Below are 27,655 nucleotides of genomic sequence, written 5' to 3'. Positions count from 1 at the left end.
TTTTGTTTTTTTTCGTTTGGGCCACGCAAATAGTTTGCAATCAACTACTGATAAAAAGGTTGGCAGTTCAAACCCACCCAGCAGCACCATGGAATGAAGGCCTGGCGATCTAGTTCTGTAAAGATTACAGCCAAGAAAACCCTATGAAGCTGAGATCTACTCTGTAACACACAGGGTCATCATGGATCAGAATGAACGGCAACAGGTTTGGTTTGGGTTTTATAAGTATTTAATCTGAGAGGGCTGAGATACATTATCTCCTGTGGTATCCTAACAAGCTGGGATATGAACTCCGTTATCCCATTTTACAGAAGAGGAGACTGAGTCTCAGGGAAGCAAACAGCATGCCTCAAGCCACACAGGGGCTCGGAAGTGGGAGTGGGAGGTAAGTTTTCTCCCAGGTCTCCTCTCCAAGTGGCTGTTTGCTTTCACGGCTGTCACTCTGAGCTGTTCCCATCTCAGTGCAAAGAGGAGGGAGGAGAGAATGGAAAGAAGGGGAGGAGGAGAAGGAGGAGGGGACTAGGGTCCTCCCAGTCTGTCCTGAGCTCTGGGCAGGCTCCGTCTGCACCCAGGAGAGCAATCTTGGACCCAACTTCTCGCTGAAGGGCCTCTCTCTCCTCACAAGCTCAGAGGTAGTTTTCTTGGGGCTCAGGATGCAGAGGTGGGGGCTGTGGGCCGTGGCCTCTCTGACCCTTCTCTCTGCCCAGGCCTTTCCACAAATGGACGTCAGTATCAGCCCAGGTGAGTCTTGGGACGGGTCAGGTGAAGAGGGGACATCCCACAGAGACTTGAGGTCCTGTCTGTGAGGCCTGGCTGCCTGAGCACAGGCCTGGCTCAGCCAAGGATGTCAGGGGACCTGGGTGAGCCTCATCACAGCTCCTCACCCCCAACCCCCAGCACAGGCACTGCCCTAGGGACCAGACCAGGTCAGTGTGCAAGAGATATAGTAGTTAAGAGTCTGGCTGCTAAACAAAAGTTCGGCAGTTCGAATCCACAGCTGCTGCTTGGAAACTCTATGGGGCAGTTCTATTCTGTCCTATAGGGTCATTATGAGTTGGAATTGACTCAATGGCAGCGGGTTTGGTCCCTGCATGGTATAAACGCATAACACACTGGGTTGCTAACCAAAGATCGGAGGTTTGAATCTACCCAGAGGCACCTCAGAAGAAAGGCCTGGTGATCTACTTCTGAAAATCAGCCACTGAAAATGCTATGGAGCACAGTCCGCAGCTTACAGACTGCGTGAGCTGGGGCAGGTTTCTTAACCTCTCTGGGCCTGGGCCTTTTCTGAAAAAATGAGGATCATAATGGGTACCTCTGAGAGCTGCCATACAAGGGAGAGATATAAGGCTGGATGCATTTTATCTGGTGCCCCTATTACCCTACCACTCCAATTTACCCCAACGCTGGGACAGCCCAATAACGTGGCCTTATGAGAATCTCCATCAAGGTGTTTCATTATTAGTTTTACTTTAATGGGAATAAAAATAGTATCTCTGCCAGAGGGTTGTTGTGAGGATTAAGTGAATCCAAATATGAAAAGAGCCAAGAACAGTGCCTGGCACTCTGTAAGGGCTACCTAAGTCTTAGTTATCATTATTATTGATTTTATTATTTTATGGTTATATATTTTTTAAACAATGCTGGGAAGTGCTCTATGCACTGGCATCGTGAGGAAGCCTGGAAATGGTTTTGTCACAGCTTTGGGTCTGAGCACCCTGGTCCCTTGGCTTGTGACAGCTGTCCCAGGGAGCTTTCAGACCCCACTGCTGCACCACTCGAGGCTGAGGATGTGCGGAGGGCGTGGTTAGCCCTCTGGTGGCCTCCCTGGAGGCCTGGCCCTGTGACCCCCAGCCCTGTGGATTTTGTGGGATACCCCCAGAGATTGGGGCCCATCAGCCTTGGGCATGTGACCACCCAATGTCTCATTTGGAGGACACAGGGGTTCACATAAGCTTGCTTTCCTCCTCTTTGCAATGGGGAGGCTGGATCCTGACTCTGGGGGACCCTCTGTTGGGGTCACTTCTATGGGGAGGGTCCTGGATCCTGCAATCTCCTTGTGGCTGTAGCTCTTGCTGGCCACCCCTCCCAGAAGGGTTCTTGCCAAACGTTGTTTAAAAGGTTAATATATATATATATATATATTTCAGATAAATAAGGGGTAATTTTTTTAGTATAAATATGTCTCATGCAAAATTTGGAGCATATGCTAAAAATGTATTTATTGTTTATCTGAAATTCAAATTTAACTGGGCGTCCTGTTTTGTTTTGTTTTTTTCCTAAATCTGGCAACCCTGGTGGTGGGTGGTGAGGGTTCCCAGCAGCAAAAGGGAAGGGGCTATGAGGCTGAACTGGAACACCTGTATCTTGTACCAGACCCTGTTCTCAGCTGTTTTCATATTTGGATTCATTTAATCCTCACAGTAACCTGATGGCAGAGATACTATTTTGATCACCACAAGGGGATCCTGTTCTGTTATAAACTCTGAGAGTCTTTGGCTACCTGCTTTTGGGCCTCAGTTTCCTCATCTGTACAGTGGGTGAGCAGGAGAAAAGCTGGGCAGAATACACTTGACGGCTGCCTTGTTTGTTCCGAGATCTTGCCTGTCTGCCCAGCAGCAAGTGGAAAGGGGCTTTGAGGCTGAACTTGAGAGTAGGGCGACTGGGAGTTTTTTCTCTCTCACTAGCCTGTGCCCATGGGATCTCTTTAAACTTCTGGAAAGTGGGGATAATAATGGTGCTGACCAAGGGTTTTGGGGTCTTCAATGAGACTGTGCAGGTGAAGTGCTCAGCACAGTGGTGAGTGCTTGAAAAAGGAGAGTTATTACTATTACCATTTCTGCTGCTGCAGTGGTTGTCCTGATAGAATTGGCTAAGAGACACAGTCTCCCATCATGACAAAAAGTCTGGAAAGAAAGTTCCAGACGTTCATCCTCATGCCTCACCCCACTCTCCAGATAAGGGGACTGGGATTGCTTCAAACCCTGCAACCTTGGAGATCTCAGAATTCGGAGTGGGAAAGAAGGGTCCTACAAATTCATTTAGTTCAAAGCTTCCATGGTACAGCTCTGGAAACTGAGGCCTACAGAGGCCAAAGGAGCCCGGGCAAGGTAATCATTAATCCGAGGTAGAAAGTCCAGCCCATGCCTGAGCAGACAGGTCCCGTGGAGGAAAATGATTTCAGTCCAGAAGAGAAAGTGTGAAAGAGTAAGTGTGTGTGCTTAAGTGGGTGTGTGTATGAATGTCTGTGAGTGTGAGCATTTGTGTTGATGTGTGACTAAAACCAAACCCATTGCCATCGAATCCATTCTGACTCATAGTGACCCTATAGGACAGAGTAGAACTGCCCCGTAGGATTTCCAAGACTGTGATCTTTACAGAAGCAGATTGCTGCTTCTTTCTCCCTGGTGGACTCGAACTACCAACTTTTCAGTTAGCAGCAGAGCATTTAATGCACCACCAGGGCTCCTTTATGTGTGACTAGGGAAGGCTTACAAGATGGATTGACACAGTGGCTGCAACAATGGGCTCAAACATAGCAACGATTGTGAGGATGGTTCAGGACCAGGCAGTGTTTGGTTCTGTCGTACATAGGGTCACACTGTGAGTCGGAACCAACTCGGCAGCACCTAACAACAAAAGGGAGGGCTTACTGAGGGTCTCAGCAGGTCCTTGGACCCCATGAGAGTAGGTGCACACTCCCAAAGCCCTCCTTATTGAGAGAGGACCTGGTTTTTTCTTCCTGTTCTGGATACCCCCAGCCCTTATGGACAGAACAGGGCACCCAGCATTCATCCCACTTAGGGCCTTTCATTGGTATCCCTGGATGGCACAAACGGTTAAGCACTTGACTACTAGCCAAAAGGTTGGAGGTTCGAACCCACCCAGAGGTGCCTCAGAAAACAAGCCTGGTGACCTGCTTCCGAAGGGTTATAGCCTTGAAAACCCTATGAAGCAGTTCTACTCTGACCACATGGGGTCGTCATGAGTGGGGATCAACTTGACAGCAATTAACAACAATGAAAGGTTTTGGGAAAGGGCCCTCCCTGGTCTTTCATTGCCACCAGACATGTAAATATATGCAAATAGTGAAACATAGCCACACCCCTAGTTTTACTTTGGGAAAAAAAAAAAACTTTAGTCACCTCTGAGAGACTTGGAGGGATTTGGCTTGCTTAGGACCCTTTCCCCAACCTTTTTTCTGAACCTGACTTTGATTGCATTGTTTAAATGGATTAACGAGTATACAGTGCTCAGAATAATACTTGGCACCCAGCAAGAGCTACGTAAATGTTTGCTCTTTTGATTATTCAACCATCGAAAGCTTCCTTTCCCTGGTTGAGCTCAAGAGTGCTCCACAGCAAAGAGAATTCTAGCAAAATGCTTTGAAGCTCTAGGCCTGCTTCTGCAGGGCATGAAGGGGGCAGATGGGGAATTAGTCAAGCTCTGTAGCCTCTTCCTCTTCCCTCCAGGAAGCTGGCATTGCGCTCTCTGCTCCAGTGACTGGCCAGATTCCAGGTTCCAGGATATTTCTACAATAATAATATCCAGTGCTTGCTAGAAGGCATACTATGAGCCAGGCACTGACTTCCCTGTAGAGTAGGCACTATTACCATACCCATTTTACAGATGACCAAACTGAGGCACAATGACTTGGGTTTCCAGCTGGGGCCATGTGACTCCAGAGTCCAAGCTCTTTAGCCGGAGCATGAAGGCCTGGGCAACTGGATGTCCCCACCTCCTAGAGTAGGGCCGGAAGTTCAGACCACAGAGTCAGATCCTAGAGTATCCCTTGGACGCTCTGGCCCCTACTCCAACCCCTCGTCTATGGTCTCTGTACGTACTTGTGGAATATTTCTTGTTACCGTTGTTGTTAGCGACTGTTGAGTCAGCCCCCAACTCATGGCGACCCCGTGCACAATGGAACGAAATGCTGCCTAGTCCCTCGTGATCCCCATGATCAGTTGCAGATTAGACCATTATGATTCCTAGGCTATTCACTGGCTGATTTTTGGAAGCAGATCAATTGCTGGGCCTTTCTTCCTAGTCCCTCTTAGTCTGGAAGCTCCACTGAAATTTGTTCAGTATCACAGCAACGTGCCAGCCTCCACTGACAAGTGGCTGCTGGCTGCACATGAGGCGCACTGGCTGGGCATTACACTCAGGTCTTCTGCATGGAAGGCAAAAATTCTACTGCAGAACCACCACTGCCCCAGATATCTCTTCATACATGATTATTCATTGTTATGTGTGTGTATTTCTCTCTCCAGGTCGTGAGCAACTTAAGGGCACGGAGCTCACGCAAGCTAGGCAATCAGGAAACACTGGAATATTTGCTCAATTAATTAATCATTAAATATGCTGTTTAACATATTTATTTTACAAATGAGAAAAGCAAAACCAGAAAAGATGTTTTCTAGGAGCACTATGGAGCCCTAGTGGTGTAGTGGTTAAGAGCTATGGCTGCTAACCAAAAGGTCGGCAGTTCAAATCCACCAGCCACTCCTTGGAAACCCTACAGGGCAGTTCTACCCTGTCCTATAGAGTGGCTATGAGTCAGAACCTACTCAAAGGCACCTAACAACAACAGGAGCACTATAGTGTTTAGGTGTTCCCAAGTCCATCAGACCTGGGTCTCACTCCCGGCTCTACAACTAACTCGCTGCAGGGAAAAGTGACTTAACCTCTCTGAGCCTCAGTTTCATCATCTGTAAGACGGGGATGATTCCGATACCCATTCTAGATTGGTCTCAAGGATTCACTGACTATGCACCTAAGGAATGGTAGCTGTTATTGGCAAGATAAGAAACTTGCATACAATCATGCAGGGGGCTGCTCTCCGTCCAGTGCTTTACCCTAGGTACCATGTATCCCCAAAAAGGGCTTTGAAAATGAGGCTCAGGAAGAGGAGGCTGGGCTGCTAGTTTTGCTCACCAGAGCCCAGGCTCACTGGGAAGGAGCCAGTTTGGCAGTGGGATGTGTGAACCAGCGAGGCAGCAAGAATCAAGGGCGACAAGGGGATGGAGCCCTCACAGTGCTACCATCCTGTGGACCAGGAAACCTCTCCTTCCTGAGACTGAGAGGTGCATCCGGGGACCTGGTACAGGGCACGTGTGGCCCCAGAGCTCCCCCTCCCCGCTTCCTGATTGGCTCCCAAGGCTGATCTGAGCAGGGTAGTGCATTCGTGGGTGGCTGGATTGGGGCCAGGGGAGCAAGCAGCCAGATAGTAGGAAGGTGACAATTTATTCTTTTAAAAAGAGGGAAAAAAAAAAAAAATCCAACCCCAAACTCCACTCCTGTGTTCTCTTTTCATAACAAGCTCAGAACTCCCAAGGACGGACTCCCATCCTAGCTTGGAGACCTTAGGGATCTTTGATGCTGCTAATTGAGGCAAAAGGCTGTGTAGTTTGGCCTCCTGGTTTCCAGAGCAACAAGCCTGTTTGTGTACCTGCTTCTCCATCTCGTCTGTGCTCCCTCAGCCCCTCCCACTCTAGGACTCCCAGCCAGGCTGAACCATTTTCAATTCTCAAATGCTCTGTCCGTTTGCCCCACACCTTTGCTCATGCCATGCCCTCAGCTTGGAACACTCTTTCTCTCACGTGCTCTTTTTTAAAAAATAATATTTTACTATGTTTTAGGTGAAAGTTTACTCAGCAAATTAGGTTCCCATTTTACAATGTTTATACCAATTGTTCCATGACATTGGTTACTGTTTTCACAATGTGTCAGCATTCTCATTATTTCTATTCTGTTTCCATTAATCTAGCTTCCCTGCCCTTCCTTACCTTCTCATCTTGGCTTTAGGGTAAATGTTGACTGTTTGGTCTCATATAGTTGTTTAAGGGAGCATAGTACTCATGGGTGCTATTGTTTATTTTATAAGCCAATCTAATATTTGGGTGAAAGGTGACTTCTGGGAATGGCTTCAGTTCCAACTTCAAAAGGTGTCTTACGGTGATAGCCTCAGAGGCTCCGGTAGTCCCGATTGGCCCAGTAAGTCTAGCCTTTTTGGGAATTTGAGTCTTGTTCTGTATTTTTCTCTCATTCTATCTGGGGCCTTCTACTGTGTCCCTGGGCAGAACAGTTGGTAGTGGTAGCCAGGTACTATCTAGTTTTTCTGGTCTCAGGATAGCCATGGTTCATGTGGGCTTTTAATCCTGTGGACTAGTTTCTTCTTTGAATCTTTGGTTTCTTTTGTTCTCTTATGTTCCAGATAAGTAGAGACCAAGAGTTGTATCTTAGTTGGTCTCTGACTCTTATTCATCCTTCAGGTCTCAACTGGGACATCACCTTCTCCAGGAAGCCTCCCAGAATCTCTGAGTCTAGGTTATATGCCACTTTGAGGTGTTCCCATGGCAATACCCTGTGTTTCCCCATCCAGGAAGGGGACTCATGAAGCTCTGTTGTCACCTATGAGCTAGCTCCTTGAAGACAGAGACTGGGCAGCAACCAATTCAATTAGGGAGAAGAAAGGGGTAAACACATAGCCAGTGTTTCAAGTAATTTGAGGGCTGCCCCCTGAGTTTCTGTCTACACATTGCCTATCAATGATATCTTCATTTCTGTGCTTATTTTTCTTACTGTCTATCTCCACAGACACTAAGGTCTGTGAGGTCAGGAGTCACATCTGTGTGGTTTACCACAATATCTGCAACAGGTAGCTAACTGCTACCCAGGAGGTACCCAATAGTACTTGTTGTATCAATAAAGGAATGAATGAATGAATGACCAGCTCATTAAGATTGGGGTAAAAGGAAATAGGCTTAAATGAAGCAGGACTTTCTACCTTAGGTCTAGAGCTAGGAAGGCTGGCTTCTGATCCTAGCTCTTCCACTTAGCAGCTGTGTGACCTGGGGCAAGTTTCTCAACCTCTCTGTGCTTTGGTTTCATCATCTCAGGAGTGGGGAGTGATAGTTGTACCTACCTCTTAGGATGTGTGAAGATCAAATCAAATGAATCAATCTGTGTGAAGCACTAGCACCATGCCCGACACACACTGAATGCTCAGCAAAGGTTGGCTCAGGCTGTTATGTTATTATCACAGCCTGACTATCAGGCTAGAAAACCATAGCAACCCCTTCACAAGAGAGACACAGCTTAGAAATGGCTGGTTTGGGGTTCAGGTTGTTAAAAAGGTCCTGGGATCCTTCTAGTTCCAGTGTCTAAAATCCCAGAGGTAGAGGGAAGGGATAGAGGGATGCCTGAGGCCACCTTGGGGTTCATTATTATCCCAATGCAAGCAAGCAGCCCCTTTCTGCCTTCTGAGTCCTCCCAATTAAAGGCCTTGGCCTGCCTAGGTGGAAAGGGGAGTAATGAGGCAGTGACCTGTCACAGCCCCATTTTCTGGTAGCTTTCACTCCAGGCATCCATAACCGCCATTTGCCCATTGGAGAAAATCAAAGGAACCAGAAGGGGGTGGGAAAGGAAGGGTGTAAGTGGCTCTGCAGTGGGCGGCGGGGGCGGGGGGGGGGCTTGTTTTCCAGGATGTAGACTTCCTTTTGAAATATCCACAGGCTTTGGGACCCAGGAACAGCCTTGGAGCCTCTGCAGGTAGCAAGGATTCTTCCATTCTCCTCACCCCACCTAGCCCCCTGTGTTTAATTAATTATTAATTTCCCCGTTCCAAGCCCTACTCAGTGAGGGAGTGAATGAATGAATAAGTGAATGAATGAGTGGGTGAGTGACTACAGGCTCCATTTTCAGGTCTGGCACACTGTAGGATGTTGTGCAGACAAATCACCTTGGAATCTTGTTAAAATGCAGATTCTGGTTCAGTGGGTCTGGGGTGGGGCCCGAGAATCTGCATTTTCTAGCCAACTTTCAGGCAATGCTGAAGCTGCTGGTTGACAGCAGTCATTGCCCTAAATAATCCAGAAAACCAGGCTGGGTCAAGCCACCATCAGTGCTTAGAGAACTCCGGGAACATCATCCCACTCCTCAATTCAATCTATTAATTCTCTCCTCCTCTGTTCCCCTTCTGTTCCAACACCAGCTGCACAGGCAGCGCTTCTTTCTCTGACCCTAACCACCTGGAGCGAGGTCAGACCCAAGACTGCCAAGTCCGCCCAAGACCTCAGACTCCAGCTGCAAGTGTGGGAGTCCCCATGTTACCAGGTAGAAACTCCAGGTTCTTGCTCGGCATGACTCCTATTGGCTAATAAATGAGGAACCTAGGTGGGAGAACAGGAAAGACACCTTTATTTCTTTGTGCAAGGAAAAGGAGTCCATCGGGGCGGCTCCCACCAAGTCTCCTCCCCAAGGGCAAGGAGAAAATTTACTTTTAAGGGGTTTACAAGTAGGGAGTTCATACAAGTTACGTCAGCAACATTCTTAATCATACTACCCAGGTGCAATGGGGTTTACATATAACCTCCAAGCAAAAGCAGGACTTAAATGCAAAGCTGGGGGGCAGGAAGCCAAGCAAAGGAAACAGGATTTTTAATGCAACACTGTCAGGGAGGAAGCCAAGCAAAGAAAATAGGATTATTTATTTATTTACTGTGCCTTAAGTGAAAGTTTACAGATCAAGTCAGTCTCCCATACAAAAAGTTTACACACACCTTGCTATGTACTCCTAGCTGTTCTCCTCCTATGAGACAGCACATTCCTCTTCTCCACCCTGTATTCCCTGTGTCCATTCAACTAGCTCCTGTCCCCCTCTTCCTTCTCATCTCGCCTCCAGACAGGAGTTGCCCACATAGCCTCATGTGTCTACTTGGCCCAAGAAGTTCACTCCTCATCAGTATCATTAGCTTATAGTCCAGTCCAATCCCTGTCTGGAGAGTTGGCTTTGGGAATGGTTCCAATCTCAGGCTCACAAAGGGTCCGAGGACCTCATATGACCTCCAGAGTCCCTCCAGTCTCAGTCAGACCATTAAATCTGGTCTTTTTATGAGAATTTGAGATCTGCATCCCACTGTTCTCCTGCTCCATCAGGGATTCTCTGTTGTATTGCCTGTCAGTGCAGTAATTGGTGGTAGCTGGGCACCATCTAGTTCTTCCTGTCTCAGGATGATGTAGACTCTAGTTTAAGTGGCCCTTTCTGTCTCTCGGGCTCATCTTGACCATATGTCTTTGGTGTTCTTCATTCTCCTTTGCTCCAGGTGGGTTGAGACCAATTGATGCATCTTAGATGGCTGCTTGCTAGTGTTTAAGACCCAAGACACCTCTCACCAAAGTGGGATACAGAACATAGAAAACAGGATTTTTAATGTAATTCTGTGGGAGCTCTGTCTCACCACATTACCTTCACTTCTGACCTGCTGGCTACAAATTCAAGGGTTCCCTTTACCCCCTCAGGATACCACCTGTAAGCTCAGGGGTCCCCAGAACTCCCTCACATCTGACCAGCTGGCTTCCACTACTCCCTTGAGTTCTATAATTCACTAGAACTATTGACAGAACTCACAGAAAGTGCTATGCCTATGACTACAGATTTATTATAGCAAAAATTATACAAATGAAAAGATGCAGAGGGTGAGGCCCAGGAGCGTTCCCAACATGAAGCGTCTTCTGGGTAGATGCACAACCCTCCCACAAGGAGCCTTGGTGGTGCAATGGATAAGTGCTCAACTGCTAACCAAAATGTCCGCTGTTGGAACCCACTGGGAGAAGAAAAGATGTGGCAATATGCTCCTGTAAAGATTGTTGTTATTGTTAGGTGCCATAGAGTCTGTTCGGACTCATAGCAGCCCTGTGTATAACAGAACAAAACGTTGCCTGGTCCTGCACCATCCTCACAATTGTTGCTGTGTTTGAGTCCATTGTTACAGCCACTCTGTCAATCCATCTCGTTGAGGGTCTTCTTTTTTGCTGACCCTCAACTTGACCTAGCATGATGTCCTTCTCCAGAGATTGGACCCTCCTGATAACATGTTCAAAGTACACAAGATGAAGTCTCACCATCCTCGCTTCTAAGGAGCCTAGGAAGCCCTATGCGGTAGTTCTACTCTGTCCTATAAGATCACTGTGAGTCAGAATCAACTCAATAGCACATAACAACAACAACCGTCCCACGTGCCTCAATGTCTTTTACCAACCAGGAAGCTCACAGTCCTTTCAGGTGTGGAGCCTTTACCGGGGCATCATCATTTAGGCATATTTCATTTTAATCATGCCTCGCCTTCCCCAAGGTCTTTCTGATCTGTTCAGCCCCTACTGGAGTCACCTCATTAGCATAAACCCTCAGGTGTGGCCTAGTCACTGGGGAAATTCTACAGTTTTAGAGGTTATCTCTCAGGAACCAAGGACAAAGACCAAATTCCCTTGGTAAAGTTAACCCCACACCGGGAGAGGGGCAGGGACAGGCCAGGATACTGTGTCTGCCTAACTCAGTATGCGGAGCTCTTTCTCTTTGCCATGTAGAGGAGGGTTGGGGTAGAAAATTCTAAATCAGCTGGCCCCAGTTCAAAGAGCAGATGCATTGTCAGTATTGGCCAAGGCTGGGATTGGCCAGGGTTGATCATTGCAGCTGCTCTAGGTGGGGGAAGGGCTGATTCTAATCAAATGGAAAAACCAAATGGCTGTGACCAGTGATGGAAAGCTTGGCCTGAAACCTGTCTGCTTAGCACAGCTCTCTTTTTTTCCTGCTTTTTCACTTATTTATTTATTTATTGGTGAAAATATAACAAAACATTTGCCTATTCAACAATTTCTACATGTATAATTCAGTGACATTGATAACATCCTTCATGTTGTCCAACTACTCTCCTTTCCAAATTATTCCACCACCATTAACATAAACTCAAAGTCTCCTAAGCAAAAACTCCCAGAACCTATGCTGGGGTTAAAGCAACCGTCCCTTTCTTTCCCCAGAAAAGTTCACGCGCACACACACATTTTTGGTTTTGCATTTAATTTGAGGGACCCCTGGAGCCCATCAATCCTGGTTATGAAACTCTGAGCTAATCACAGTAATCATACTATTATGGAACAATCAATATATGCCAAGCACTCAACTAATTTATTTGGTTCAATTAATTGGCCCAGCAACTCTATGAAGTAGTTGCCATAAATATCATTAACCATTCTCAGCCCTGTTGATTTCCCCTGATGAAGTCTTTGGAGTCAGGAGGCCTGAGTTCAAATCCCTACTCTGCCACTTGCCAGCAAGTCATTTAACCTATCTAAGCCTCATTTTCCCTATACATGTAGTTCCCATCTTACCATGGGGTTCTGTTCCAATGATTCCATAATAAGTCTGTTCTCACGTAAGTCGGATGCCTTTTTTTTTTTAGTTTTCATTATTATTGCCTTTTTTTTTTTTTTTTTTGTCTGTATCTTTATAACTCTGATCTTTATTTATATTTGAGGGTTGGAAACGTTACCTATAAAACCAAACCCATTGCTGTCGGGTTGAGTCTGACTCATAACGGCCCAATAGGACAGAATAGAACTGCCCCAAAGGGCTTCCAAAGAGCGCCTGGTGGATTCCAGCTGCTGACCTTTTGGTTAGCAGCCATAGTTCTTAACCACTATGTCACCAGGGTTTCCAGTTACATAGAAACTTACAGATATATTTTAATACATACATAAAAAATACACAAATTGTTAAAAAACAAACAGTGGTAAGTGCAGTTCGTGGTAACTCGAATGCGTCATCGATCGGGGACTACCTATACCTGCTTGGCACATCCTAAGTTCAATGTATTTTGTACATTGCTTTGTTATTCCATGAGCTCAGCCAGCCACTATAGCGGCTTGAAAAGCAAAGATTCAAACCACTGGGTGGTGGCAAAAGAGCCCTGGTGGCGCAGTTGTTACAGTGCTTGGCCGCTAACGGAAAGGTTGGCGGTTCGAACCCCCAGCTGCTCCTCAGGAGAAAGATGTGGCCGTCTGTTTCCATAAAGATTTACAGCCTTGGAAACCCTATGGGGCAGTTCTACTCTGTCTTATAGGGTGGCTGTGAGTTGGAATCCACTCGACGACAATGGCTTTGGTTTTTGGTTTTTTCAAGTGATGGCAAAATGGACCCCAGAGATCAGTAGTTTGACAGGGAAAAGGAAAGGCTGGGCCCGAGACACCCAGCGGGTGAGGAGCAGAGCTGGGCTAGGACCCAGGCTTACTGACCCTAGTTTGACAAATTTCACCACAGCCCACTGCCTGCCCTTGTGGAAGAGCCACCCAACCTAGTAGGAGAAATATTCTCAGCACACCTGCCTTTCCCAGTCAGCCATCTTGAGCTATGATTTCAAAAACCTCTCCTAAGAGGACTTCAAGGTCCCTAGGCAGTGACAACACTCAGCTCTGGCGGGGGCACAGTGAGAGGCACACCCTCAGGCAGTACTGTGGGAGTATAAATTACTTTCAGGAGGTAACTTAGCAAATTATATAGCAGCCTTAAAAATCTCTCTTCAGAAAATCATTGGAAATGCCGAAAAAGCTTTATACACAGAGCTGTTCATCTCAGCATTGTTTGTAATTTTTTTTTTTAAGGGAACAATCTAATTATCCCAAAATAGCGAAATGATTATATAAATTCTAGTATGTCCACTCGGTGGAGTATTCCAGAACTATTTAAATGATGTTTGCAAAAGATGTATATCACGTGGGGAACTGCTTACAGGCTAACATGAATTTTTAGAAATCGGAATGCTGACAAGCGTGTCTAGTACACCATGATCACAACTGCATTTTTTAAAAAGTCACTGAGTACAAGATTGAGAGAAAATATACCAGAGTGTTAACATTTCCCAAATGTCCTCTAATGAGCATGTATTACTCTTCATAGTTTTGTAAATTTTAGAGATGCATGCATTTTGTGGACTTCGAGTGTAGAATTGGATTAATCACAATGGGACATGTTTTACTTTAATTCTTGGAAACACATAATAAGCTGTGGAAACAAGATCAGCTATGCCAGTCTCCCTCCCAGTCTGTTTTCTCTCTGCCCCCAGCCGTGTTGGAGCTGCCCCAGGCATCCCTGTGCCCCCTTTTCTGGGTGGAATTCAGAGACCACTGCTACAGATTCTTCCCTCTCAATAAGACCTGGGGTGAGGCAGACCTGTACTGCTCTGAGTTCTCCATCGGCAGGAAGTCCGCCAAGCTGGCCTCCATCCACAGGTGAGTGGGCTCCTTGGTCCTCTGTAGCCCAACACCAAGCAATACCTTGGGGAAGGGAAGTAGAGAAAAGTGTCTCTCTTTGATAATTGAAGCTAATTTGTATCCAGCCCAATTTCTCTTTGAAACTGACTTTGGCAGTAGAAGGCAAAGTGTTTAGCAAGGATAGCAAATAGCATGCTAGAGAATCCGTCTTTTTAAATGTCAGTAGACTCTGTATCACATGTATATATATGCATGAATATAAGGAATGTAATAAAGAAATACAAGGAATAGTAAGTGATACTTATTCGCTAGATGTTTCAGGTACATCATCACATTCAAACCCACCCCCTGCCGTCGAGTCGATTCGGACTCTTAGCAACACTCTAGGACACAGTAGAGCTGCCCCATAGAGTTTCCAAGAAGCACCTGGTAGATTCGAACTTCCAACCTTTTGGTGAACAGCTGTAGCTCTTAACCACAACACCATCAGGATTTCCTTATTACAATCAGGCTCCCTCAAACCATATTAGGTTGTTGTTGTTGTTAAGAGCTTGGCTGCTAAACAACAGGTCACCAGTTTGAATCTACCAGCCACTCCTTGGCAACCCTAAGGGGCAGTTCTGCTCTGTTCTGGAGGGTTGCTATGAGTCAGAATCCACTCAGTGGCAATGGGTTTTGTTTTGTTTTCTTCTTTTTTTTTTTTGGTTGTTAGTTACCATCAAGTCATCTCCAACTCATAGTGACCTTATGCATAACATAACAGAATGTTGCCTGGTCCTATGCCATCTCCATGATCTTTTGATATGTTTGAGCCACTTGTTAAGACTATTGTGTCAGTCCATCTCATTGAGGGTTTTCCTCATTTTCCTGACCCTCTACTTTACCAAACATGCTGTCCTCTCTCGGAAAGACGTTGGTCTTTCCTAATGGCATGTCCAAAGTAAGCAAGATGAAGTTTCACCATCCTTGCTTCTAAGGAGCAATCCAGTTGTATTTCCTCTAAGACTAATTTGTTCGTTTTTCTTGCTGTCCACAATAGATTCAATATTCTTCTCCAATACCGCAGTTCAAATGCATCAATTCTTCTGTCTTCTTTTTTCATTATCTAGCTTTTGCATGCATATGAGGTGATTGAAAAGAGCATGGCTAGAGTCAGATGCACCTTAACCAAACTCACTGCCATCGAGTTGATTCCGACTCATAGCGACCCTATAGGACACAGTAGAACTGCCCTACAGAGTTTCCAAGGAGTGCCTGGTGGATTTGAACTGCCGATCTCTTGGTTAGTAGCTGCAGCACTTAACCACTATGCCACCAGGGTTTTCTGATGCACCTTAGTCATCAAGAATACAGGGAACACAAGGAATAGTAAGTGACATTTATTTGCTAAGTGTTCCAGGTACATCATCGCATTCAAACCATATTAGGTGTGTAGCCCCATTTTACAGATGAGGAGCCTGAGGGTCTGAGAAGTAACTAACTTGCTGAAAGTTACACAGCCATTAAGTGGTGAAGGTGGGTTTTGAACCTGAGCAGTCTGATGCCATAGCTCATCTTCCAAGGCCTCCTTTACATTCCTCTGTGTCTCCTATGCCCCAGCCGGACTGACCGCCTCGAAGCTCTCCAGTTCATCCCCTTTACTCCTGTATATTTTTGCACATTCTGTTCTTTCTTGGTCATCTAGTGCTACTATAGCAGAAATACCACAAGTGGATGGCTTTAACAAAGAGAAATTTATTTCTTCACGGTAAAATAGGCTTAAAGTCCAAATTCAGAGTGTCAGCTCCAGGGGAAGCCTTTCTGTCTCTGTTGGCCTTCTCATCAATCTTCCCCAGACTAGGAGCTGCTCTGTGCAGGAACCCCAAGTCCAAAGGACGTGCTCTGCTCCCAGCACTGCTTTCTTGGTGGTATGAGGTCCCCAACTCTCTGCTTGCTTCCCTTTTCTTTTATATCTTGAGAGAGAAAAGTTAGTTCAGGCCATACCCCAGGGAAGCTCTCTTTACCTTGCATCAGGGAGGTGACCTGAGTAAGGGTGGTATTACAATCCCACCCTAATCCTCGCAACATAAAATTACAATCACAAAATGGAGAACAACCACACAATACTGGGAATCATGGCCTAATCAGGTTGATACACACATTTTGAGGGGGACATAATTCAATCCATGACATGTTCCCTCTGCTGAAAATGCCTGTTCCTATCTTCTCCTCCAGGTAGATACCTCCTCAACCTTCAAGACTCAGCTCTGATAGTATCTGCTCACTGATACCACCCTGACTCCCTGGCACCCTAATTACGCCCATTACCCACTCTCCTAGAACACTTCTTTCATCACAATTTAATTACTTGTATTCACACCTGACTTCCCTACTGATTTGTGAGTTCCTTGAAGTGAGGTCTGATGGGTCCCTTGGCACGCAAACTACAAATTCACAGTCTTGCTTCTCTTCTTCAAGAATCTCAGCGACTTCAAGTTAGAAAGAGATTTGGTTCTGTATGTTTTAAAGCCACTGAGTTTTAAGAATAGAAAAGAAATCCTCTATCTTGGTTTCTAAAGAAGACTGAATCCACCAAAATATCGTTTAACAGATACGTTGAATGCTGAAAAATACGTTGAGCCAGTCAGGATCCAGCCAGGAAAGGAGGAACCACAACAAATATTTAAGACAGAATATCATACAATAAGGTGAGCTGAGAATTTAAAGAGAAAATGGGCAACCTAAAGATTAGCAATAGCAGGAAACCACTGCCGCCCTAAGCTTCTGTGTGCCCTGGAGCCACTGAGGAGCGGCAGCCCCTGTGAGAGACTCCCAAGGCAGAGAGGAGAAGAAATACCCTGGCTTCTCTCTTCCTCCCTCCAATCGCTCATTCATGCCTCCCATTGGTTGGAAGTCAGCTGACATGGAAGCCCGGGCAATGCAGTCTTTGGCAGTCAAATGTACCCTCTGTGATACAGAGCTGAGCACAACACAGGATTAGCATGTATAAAGATGAAATAAGTGGAAATGATATAAATGAATAAATCAGTGCTCAAAAGATTCCCAAGCTGGAGAGGAAAAGAGAACTTAGTATAATCAGGGGTTTGAACTGGTTCAGTCTGGTTTGACCCCCTGCTGAGAAATTGTCTTTCCACCCTAGATATACTGAATCAGAATCTACATTTTAACAAGATCCCCAGGTGATTCTTATGTGTATATATGTAATATGCAAATTATCAGCAGGGGGTAGAACCTGAATGAACTGGTTCAAAGCCCTGAGAGTAATAAAGAGGGAGTATCAAAGGGATTCCAAATGAAAATTTCCCTTCAGCCAGACCACAGGGAGGATAGCTTGGCCCGCGTGATGGTGATTGTAAGCTAAACCTTGGTTAACTGAGCACTAGAAATGATTCCAAGGAAATTCAAGGATTTTCCAGCAATCCCTGGTCCACTGCCTGTTGTTTCTGCCACAACTTTACTTCCTTCCTCTCAACTCCTGGCATCCATCAAGTGCTCATACTAACATTCTCACACACTTTATTTTCTATTTTAAGCCCCCTTTTTCCTCTTGTTAGTGGTAGCCATACAGGTAGTTCCCCCACTTTAGCACACAATACTTTCCTGAAAACTAACAGAAAAGTTGAATTTGAACTATACGTTCACTTGTTACAAATGGGGTTCAGGTCCCATACAGCAAAACAATATTACACATCTTGTCTTTGAGAAGCAATCTAATTCTCTATCTCTGGCATTTTCTTCACGCTTTTTCATTTTGTTCTTTCCCTCCATAATTAAATACACAGTCAGCTTATGTCCACAGGGCATCTGATTAAGGCTTCAGATTCTCACATTTCAGCTACCTGAAAATGTCCACCTTTGCTTCAGTTGGCAGTTGAATCGAATTAAGTTCATTTGATCTCTGCTTCTTATTACTTGTAGCATCATCTTGGGTTTCTCCATTTTCCAGTTATTTTGATCAAATATGGGGGAAATGCAATAAAATATTCAAATAGTTGCCCAAGTAGGTGTTGTTGAACAAAGATGGCAATGGTGCCAAAACGTCTGATCAGGCACTCTACCAGATGCCTGTTTAAGATGCATGTTCAGACTGCATCTACCACAGTCTCCACCAGACTGAGTCCAGTACAACTAGATGGTGCCCGGCTACCACCACTGACTGCTCTGACAGGGATCACAACAGAGGGTGCCAGACAGAGCTGGAGAAAAATGTAGAACAAAATTCTAACACAAAAAGAAAGACCAGACTTGGTGGCCTGACAGAGACTGGAGAAACCCTGAGAGTATGGCCTCCAGACACCCTTTCAGCTCAGTAATGAGGTCACTCCTGAGGTTCACCCTTCAGCCAAAGATTGAACAGGCCCATGAAACAAAACAAGACTAAAGGGGCGCAGCAGCTGTGGGACAGCAACTGGAAGGCAGGAGGCAACAGGAAAGCTGGTAATAGGGAACCCAGGATTGAGAAGAAAGAGTGTTGACATGTCGGGGGGATTGTTAACAAATGTCATACAACAATATGTGTACTAACTGTTTAGTGAGAAGCTAGTTTCTCCTGTAAACCTTCATCTAAAGTACAATTAAAAAAGAAGAAGAAAAAAAATACATGTTCAGTAGTTGATATAGGAGAGCAGAGCTGTGCATGAGAGAGGCACTTACCCAGCAAGGTAGGACCACCTTCTTCCTTTTACCATGGAGGATAACATTCCAAGATGCTCTCTACAAACTTATATCCAGTTGGCCAAATTGGATTATATGGCCAGCATTGGCTGCAAAGGAGACTGGGAATGTAAAGCCTGGCTTTTCTAGATTCCATTGTAGGCAACAAAGTAATTAGGAATGGTTGTTAGGCATGCAAGCGACAGTGCCTTCTCCATTGTCTGCTTGGATGAAATGAGTTCATGCATCTAAAACACTCAATACAGTACCTGGCATAAAATCTGTGCCCAAGAGGCAGTTTAATGACATGGAGAAAATCTCCATGTGTCTGTCTGTATCTATACCTCTCAATCTATGTCTGTACCTCTCTATCCACCCACACGTCCGTCCGTCCGTCCGTCCGTCCGTCCGTCCGTCCGTCCGTCCGTCCGTCCGTCCAACTTTATTCTTTGCTTTGTTGGTCCTCCATGATTTCTTTTCAGTGGGTGAATTATTTAATAATCTCTTTGAAAGAGAGGGTTAGGATCCCTCAAGGAGATATCACTACGGGAGGCTGGGCTGTTAACTACAGGGATTTGGATTGGCCAAGTGGGGCATGTTTTACTGAGTGAGCAATGCAAGTTCAAGCCTAGAGCTGAATTTCCCAGGAAAACAAAAGATTCTGGAGATGGTGTGGGAGAAAAGATTAGAAGAAAGGAGGACATGTAAGCATTGGTAGTGTAAGGAGGGCTTTTGAAGGAGAAGAAAAATGTCTAGTGGAAATTTTCATTAAGTTATTGGATGTGTGCAATGCAATGTAAAACTCTTCCTTTGTCTCTTGATGATACCTTCAGTAAAAGACACCTTGTTTACTAGTGTTTCGGAGATGGATTTACGTTTTTAAGGGTGAATAGCCGTGCTGAGTCCTACTTTGAGCTGGAATGGATCAAATTCAGAGTTGTCCATAGGAGAACAGCCACATATGAGAGACTTTCTAATTAACAAAAGAAGAAAGCAGGATTGGATCATATCCTCTATCTACTTTGCTTCAGGAAGGTTAACAAGGATTGCTTTTAATTTTCAACTCTATCCCATCTTTTTTTATCCCATGAAAGTAGCCCTGGTCGCTTCTCACCAAAAGACCAGAAGTTTGAATCCACCAGTTGTTCCTTGGAAACCCTATGGGGCGGTTCTACTCTGTTCTATAGGGTTGCTATAAGCTAGAATCAACTTGACAGCAATGGTTTGTTTGTTTGTTTTTGTCCTATGAAAGAGCCCTAGTGGCACAATGGTTAGGCACTCAGCTGCTAACCAAAAGGTTGATGTATCTTACCTGCCCAGCAGCTCCATGAGCAAAAGACCTGGCGATATGCTTCTGTAAAGATTACAGTCAAGAAAATCTCATGGAGCAGTTCTACTCAGTTACATGGGTCACTATGAGTCAGAATCGACTCGATGGTACCAAACAACAACAGCAACATGCTGTGAAAAGAGGCAATGAGTAACATGCAGCCATGTTTCTTACATCCACAGCTGGGAGGAAAATGTCTTCGTGTATGACCTCGTGAACAGCTGTGTTCCTGGGATCCCAGCTGACATCTGAACAGGGCTTCATGATCATCGACAGGTGAGGAAGCACTGGCCATCAGGCCCCCCGGGAGCTCTGCCCAAGGTCTCATTTTGACTTAACCAACCTTACCCATAGAACCTATGTGCCCGTCTCTGCTATGTACCCAGCAGATAGAGGAAGCAGACACTAGGATGGCACAGGTAGAAAAATTTTAATGTGATGCAAGAGGGTATGGTAGGAATATATGGTGTAGAGATGTCTAGGGGCCTGGGAAGGTCTCCAAAGGTGTAGTGTACAAAATACACACCAGGACAGGATTGATTGTTCAAGAGATTTTTGAGGGGAAACGTTTGTGAAGGGGACAGAAGTAGGCAGGGAGAGCCCTCAGACCAAGATGCGGGCCTGAGATTTGTGAAAGGAGAAGGGGAAGAAAAGGTTGGGTGGGAGGAGCCTCAGATCACAGCAAAATTCTGAGTAAGTCTTGGCTAGACCACTGGGTAGTCCCCAAGCACAGCTTGCCCATTGCAGGAATCCTCCACTGGGAAGAACGGACCAGCAGTAGTACCCCTGACCTCCTCTGTCACTACTGGAGGAAGCGTGGTCTCACCATGAACACAGTGGTGGGCCCAAAAGGGCTGTCAATCAGCTGTGCTCCCCACAGCTGGTCCTCCTGAAGGAGATCTGAGCAGTGCACAGTCTCCCCAGGTCAGAGACATTTCAGCTAGTGTCTAATGGATAAACTGAAGCGGCCAGAGGAATAACACTCTAGGTGGAGGGAACAGCATGGGCAAAGGCTGAGAGAGAGCCTGACACATTCAAGGGAGTTAAAGAAGACCATTGTGGCTGGGATATGGAGTGGGGTGGGGGTGGGTGGAATAATGGTGGATAATAGGCTACAGAGGGTGGCTTGGGCTAGATCTCATACCTGGCAACCTCATAGCAAACTCCACCTGGAGGTTTTCTCCTCAACCTTTCCCTGGGTAAGCTGTATACCAAGTCTCTATTTTACATGCATGCTTCTAGCTGCCTCGGAGCACTTAGAGAACAGAGTTCTCTTTCCAATGCCTGTCCTGTCACTTACTGGTTGGGGGATAATTTGGGGCAATTTTTTTCTCTCTCGGTTTCCTCATATGTAAAATGGGGATGATTATAATAGTTCCTTGCTGTAAAAATTAGATGACCTAATTATGTAAAGGGCTTAGCGTCCTTCTTGGCACACCATAAGAGCTCACTAAAAAAAAAAAAAAAAAAAGTTGCCATTGAGTCAAATTCCAACTCATAGTGACCCTATAGGACAGAGTAGAACTGCCCAATACGGTTTCCAAGGCTATAACCTTTACAAAAGCAGACTGCCACATCTTTCTCCCGGAACCTATATAGGACAGAGTAGAACTGCCCTGTAGGGTTTCCAAGGAGCAGCTGGTGGATTTGAACTGCCAACTTTTTGGTTAGCAGCTGAGCTCTTAACTACTGCGCCACCAGGGCTCCAGAACTCACCTAGGATGATAGAATTTGCTGCTATATTAGCAGAAGTAACAGCAGTAGCCAGGCTCAGTACAGATATTTTTAAAAATTAATAGAATTCATCTGGCAAAAAAATCCCACATGGAAATTGTAATTAAGAAAAAAATAAAATTTTCATTCATAACAGCAACTTTAAAAAATTGGATTATGAATACATTTAATGAAAGTTTTAAAAGACCAAGCCCAAACTCGTTGCCATTGTCGATTCTGACTCATAGCAACCTTATAAGACAGAGTAGAACTGCTCCATAGGGTTTCCAAGGAGCAGCTGGTAGATTTGAACTCCTGGCCTTTTGGTTAGCAGACTTACCCTTAACCACTGCATCACCAGGGCTCCAAAACTTTAGGGAACTGATATTACCAGACCTAGTAACAATAATAATAACTGACACTACAGTGCTAGACCTTTTGCATTCTTTAACTCAGCCAACCCTCACAACAAGTCTCTGAGGGAGAGGTCAGCTCCATTGTATGAGTGTGGAAACAGAAGCTCAGAGAGGTTAAGTATCTCGTCCAGGTTGCAGAGCTTGGAAGTAGGTGGAGCTGGGATCTCAAGCTCTAGTCTCTCTCTCAGTAGTCCCATGCTATGCCCATCCCATGCATGACTTCTGTCACCATCAGTGCTTTGAGGGACAGTTTTCCAAAAATTTGAGTAAGTGGAGAAATGGAACTTGTTCACGGGCATCGTAAAGATGTAGTTCTTCCCACAGTTAATTTGCACATTTTATTGTTACACCAATCAAATTCCCAATAGGACTTCTCTTAGAATTGGACAAAGTAATTTCACAGCAAGCAAGAGAAATCCAGACTATTTGAACAAAAGAAAAATCATGAAGTGTAGCTTCCGTCCACCAGTGAAGTGTAGTAGTTAGGGTATTCGGTACTGGAGCCGAGAGACCTCGGTTCAAATTCCAGCACTAATGCTTTATTAGCTGTATGGCTTTGGGTAGATCAATTTGTGTCTCAGTTTTCTCATCTGTAAAATAGGGATGATAATGCCTGATTTGCAGGATGGTGAGGATAAATGAATAAAGCACCTGGCATGCTACATAATAAGCCCTCAATAAATGGCAACTAGTAATAATGGAGGGAGACCTGGTGGCTCAGTGGTTAAGAGCTCGGCTGCTAACGAAAAGCTTGGCAGTTCAAATCCACCAGCCACCCCTTGGAAACCCTATGGGGCAGCTCTACCCTGTCCTACAGGGTTGCCATGAGTCAGAATTGATTCAGAAGCAGTGGGTTTTTTTTTTTTTTTTTTTTGGTAATAGTGATGGCATGGTTAAGCACTTGGATGCTAACAGAAACGTTGGCGGTTCGAACCCGCCCAGCTGCTCTGTGGGTGAAAGACCTGGCGATCTGCTCCTGTGAAGATCACAGCCTAGAAAACCCTATGGGACAGTTCTACTCTGTCACATGGGGTTGCTATGAGTTGAATTCAATGGCGCCTAGCAACAACAGCAATAGTGATGGTAACAAAAGTAGTATGAGAGGTTGTTATCTCCGAGCTGGGGCTGGCTCAAATGCCTGATCTTCCTCTCCTTGGCTTGCTTCCTTACCTCTGGGTGGAACCCCCAGGAAGGGCAGTTTGAATGGACCGATGGTTCATCCTATGACTACAACTACTGGGATGGGAGCCAGCCGGATGACGGTGTCCATGCAGACCCACAGGAAGAGGATTGCGTACAGATCTGGTACCGGCCCACCAGCGGTAGGTGCCCCAGAGGCCGGGGCCTTTGCAGTGGTGCTGGGGAGGCACTATGGATTCCCCAGCCACTGGTGAGCTGTTCAGCACCTTGGAGAGTGGCCAGAGGTTATTGGGGTGGCACTAAAACCCCCCCCCAAAAAAAACCCAAACTCATTGCCATCCAGTTGATTCTAACTTATAGTGACCCTATAGGACAAAGTAGAACTGCCTTAGGGTTTCCAAAGAGCAACTAGTGGATTTGAACTGCTGACCTTTTGGTTAGAAGCTGAGCTTTTCACCACCGCGCTGGTACTAGGGGCTGGCTATTCTCCACCGTGGGTGCCTTGAGTAATATTTAATGCTAGGTTGTTGATGTAAGGAGTCCTGGTGGTGCAATGATTAAGCACTTGGATGCTAACCGAAATGTTGGCAGTTCAGACCCACCTAGTGGGTCCACGGGAGAAAAGACCTGGTGACCTACCTCCCATAAAGATTACAGCCTAGGAAACCCTATAGGTCAGTTCTACTCTGTCATGTAGACTTCCTTAGATTCAGAATCAACTTGATGGCACACAACAACGGGTCGTTGTTGTGTGGAATATTATTTTATGAAAAGCCATTAAAGGTAGGAATGTGGGGGGAAAAAAACTTGTAGAGAGACTAGCCAGTGGGCGGTGCTTCTAGGTCAGCTCCCTCACGTACCAAAATGCAAACCCCAACCCAGGTTCAGGCTCCCAAATATTAGAACATGGCCACTCCTGAGGAGGCATCGAGGCGTATGTAGTAAAAAGACCACAGACCTAAGTTCGAATCTTGGCCCTGTTGCTTCCTAGCTGTGTCCTTGTGGAGGAATTACTTATCTGCTCTGAAATTCTGTTTCCTCTTCTGCAAAGTAGACTTAATCGTTCCTACCTACAAGGCTGTTACGAGGACTAAAGCAAGTACAGTTGGTATAGTATAATGACAAGAACAAGGACTCTAGAGTTGACTGCCCTTGTCTGAATCCCAGCTCCACCCCTTAATAATTGTGCAGCCCTGAGAAATGTCTTAACCTCTTGGTGCCTCAGATTTTTCATCTGCAAAATGGGCTGATGATACTTAACTCACAGAGTCGATGTGAGGGATAAAGATCATGTACAAAAAGTGGCTACCATGGTTAGCATTTGGTATTAGCAGTCACCATCATCATCATCATTAACAACACTGTCAGTCCTCACACCAACCGTAAGAAGTAAAAACTATTAGTTTATCTGTAAAATATTCATTTTGCAGATGAGGAAACTGAGGCTCAGAAAGGTTAAGAGACTTGTTCAAGGTCACACAATAAGCCAGTAGCAGATTTGGGAACTACAGAACTGGCTCTACAGAATTCCAGACCCAAGCATTGAACTGTTATTCCCTCTTTGCTTATTTGTCTTTTTCTAACTGGAGAGGGTGCTATGAAGCAGTGACTTATCATTCTGGGAGCCTGCCTGGAGCCTGCTATCCATGGTGGCAAGCCAAGACTAACTTTATGAGACAATAAGGCTGGACAGCAACTCTGTCAAGCAACAGCAAGATATAATTGCCAGTATGGACAAGGCCTACTGGAGAAGGCTTTTACCCCAGTGGGGTGGCGGGGTTACTTTTATTGTGGTGGGTAGACCTTCACCCAGATTTTTTGCTTTCTTTCCACCGCAGCTCTGAGGTCGTGGAATGATAACGCCTGTAGCCGGGAGTTCCCCTTTGTCTGCAAGATCCCATCACTGACCATTCACTGATCCAATCTTACTCCTGTCGAGTGAGCTGCAACTCCAACATTGTCTTATAGCTGGACCTAGGGTAGACGTGACACTCAATAAATGTTAAAAACACAGAGAAGTTACATCTCCCAGACAAAGATTTTAAACAAGTAAATCTCAAAGCTGCAGGATGATCACTTGGCCATAAGTGACAGGAAAACCCACTCAAACTGGCTCAGTAAATATAAAGTGGGGAGGGGATTGGTTGACTGGTTCAAGTAACAAAATCCAGGGTTTGCTCTCGGTTCAGAACTGAATCTCATTGGCCTAGCTTGGGTTCATACGGCCATTCCTGAAACGATCCCTTTAGCCTGTGCTAAATGACGAGTCATTGCTCAGACACACATCTCTGGGGCAGTCGGGGGTGGGAGTCAGTGTCATCTGAGCAACAGGGGCCAAAAGAGGAGATGGTTTCCCAAAGGAAAAGAAAACTGTCACCAGAAGAAAGAATGGATACCAGCCAGGAAAAATAAAACCCACTGCGGTCAAGTCGATTTTGACTCACAGTGACCCTATAGGACAGAGTAGAACTGCTCTGTTGGGGTCCCAAGGCTGTAATCTTTATGGGACCAGACTGCCACCTCTTTCTCCCATGGAGCTGCTGGTGGATTCGAACCATCAGCCTTTCGTTTAGCAGCCGAACACTTTACCCACTGCATCACCAGGGCTCACGCAGGAAAAAGAATGGATTTTTATTAATGCAAGGAGCATTGGACTCCCTCCAGGGAGTAAGGAGGTCTGAGTTGTATTCCTCATTCTCTGAGCCTTGTTTCTGCTTTGATGTGGATGAGGAGATGGCAAAAACAAAAGAAATCTGGCCCCTTGGGTTCCAGTAAGAAGCCAGAGGGAAGATGAAAGATGCAAAATACACTTTGACTGACACTTGGTAAATCCCTCTGCTTTCAGATTTTACCGGAAGAAAATTGGTCCTGGTACCCAAATTGAAAGCAATATGTTCTAATTACCCCTCATTCTAATGTGAGCAGTGAACAAAGGGGACGTGTTACCTTCCCCCAGAGCATACGTAAGGGCCCGAGGAATTGGCCTTAGCAACATCAACCACTGCCCCCAACTCCACTGCCTGGTCCGTATAAGGAGACATGAGTGGGGGACATCAAAGACAGGGGTTCTTGGCCTTGCGGAGAGTTTAGCGTTCACCGTGAAAGGGGTTTTCACCTTCCTTTCCCATGGGAAGGGGAGAAGAAGGGAAGGCCTCCTCCCACCACCAAAGTAGTGAGAGAGCACCAAGAAATTGCTTGTAGAGACTGGTGGTGTCTGCAAGAAAAGGAGAGGCCTCTCAGTCCCCAACAGGAAGGAAGCTGGCTGTACTGTTAAAACTGCCGCCGCCCCCCTACCCCAGTGTTCCACCAGGAACAAGACAGACTTACTGAGCACACTTCTGCGTGTTCCTGGGAGTTTGGGGGCATCCGGGAACAGATTCTCATGCCTACTGGAATCCTGAGGTAGGAAGTTTCCTGAAGTCACCCAAAGCTGAGAGGAGAAAAGAGACAGTGATCAGTAGGCCTGGGGAGAAAAAGATGTGGGCATGGGGCCTGAACGTTCAGAAAAGGAAGGTAGTGGTTCCCCTGGCTCCTACATGAGGAAGCCCAGAGGTTACAGTAGCTGCTCTGTGCCTCAATTGCCCCATGTGTAAAATGAGGACAGCAATAGTACCCACCTCATAGTGTTGAGGTGAGAATTCAATGAGATAATATAAGTAGAGACTTTGAACAGTACCTGCACATAAACCAGAAAAACTAAACCCATTGCCATCAATTAATTTTCGACTCACGATGAGCCCATGTGTTAGAGTAGAACTGAGCTTCATAGAGTCTTCTAGGCTGTAATCTTTATGGAAGTACATTGCCAGGGCTTTATTCCCTGGCACAGCTGGGTGGGTTTGAACTGCCAGCCTCTCAGTTAGTTGAGCACAAGCTGTTTGAGTCATCTAGGGACTTTAGCTTATCATTGTATCGGTTGGTTATTGCACAAAAATGCTGTGTAACAAACTATCCAAAACCCGTTGGCTTAAAACAACCATCACTTTATAGCTCATGCATTCGTGGGTCAGCAGGGGTTTGGCTGATCTAGGCTGGGCAACTCTGCTTCAGACTACAGCAGCTAAAACAGCTCTCCTTCTCACTGCAGATCTCTGGGCCAGCTAGCATGGCTCTGCTTCCTTTTCCTCAGGTGAGTGGACCAGTTGGAGCTTGTCCTTCTCATAGCAAAGGCATAGGAGGGCAAGCAGAAACAAGCAAGGCCTGGGCTCAGAACTGGCACCTGGTCAGCTCTGCCCACATGCCATTGGCCAAAACTAGTCCCATGGCCAGGCCCAAATTCAAGAAGTGGATTATGTTCTCCTGTGTATATTTTCAACATAAACAACAAAATAAAATAAATTATTTTTTTAAAAAAGATGAT

At 45.7% G+C, this 27,655-nt stretch overlaps 1 protein-coding gene across 1 annotated transcript; it reads left to right on the top strand.

Moving 5' to 3' along the window:
* The first annotated feature begins 653 nt into the window (after positions 1–653).
* Positions 654–25,357, top strand: CLEC19A (C-type lectin domain containing 19A). The gene is given in 5 exon segments (XM_049904714.1): positions 654–741; positions 13,896–14,061; positions 20,209–20,302; positions 23,345–23,477; positions 25,134–25,357. Coding segments are annotated over 5 exon segments (561 nt in total). The 3' UTR covers positions 25,214–25,357.
* The last annotated feature ends 2,298 nt before the right edge of the window (positions 25,358–27,655 follow it).

Source organism: Elephas maximus, chromosome 12 (genome assembly GCF_024166365.1).
Source record: "Elephas maximus indicus isolate mEleMax1 chromosome 12, mEleMax1 primary haplotype, whole genome shotgun sequence".
Taxonomy (NCBI): Eukaryota; Metazoa; Chordata; class Mammalia; order Proboscidea; family Elephantidae; genus Elephas; species Elephas maximus.
This window is presented reverse-complemented; position numbering and strand designations above follow the sequence as displayed.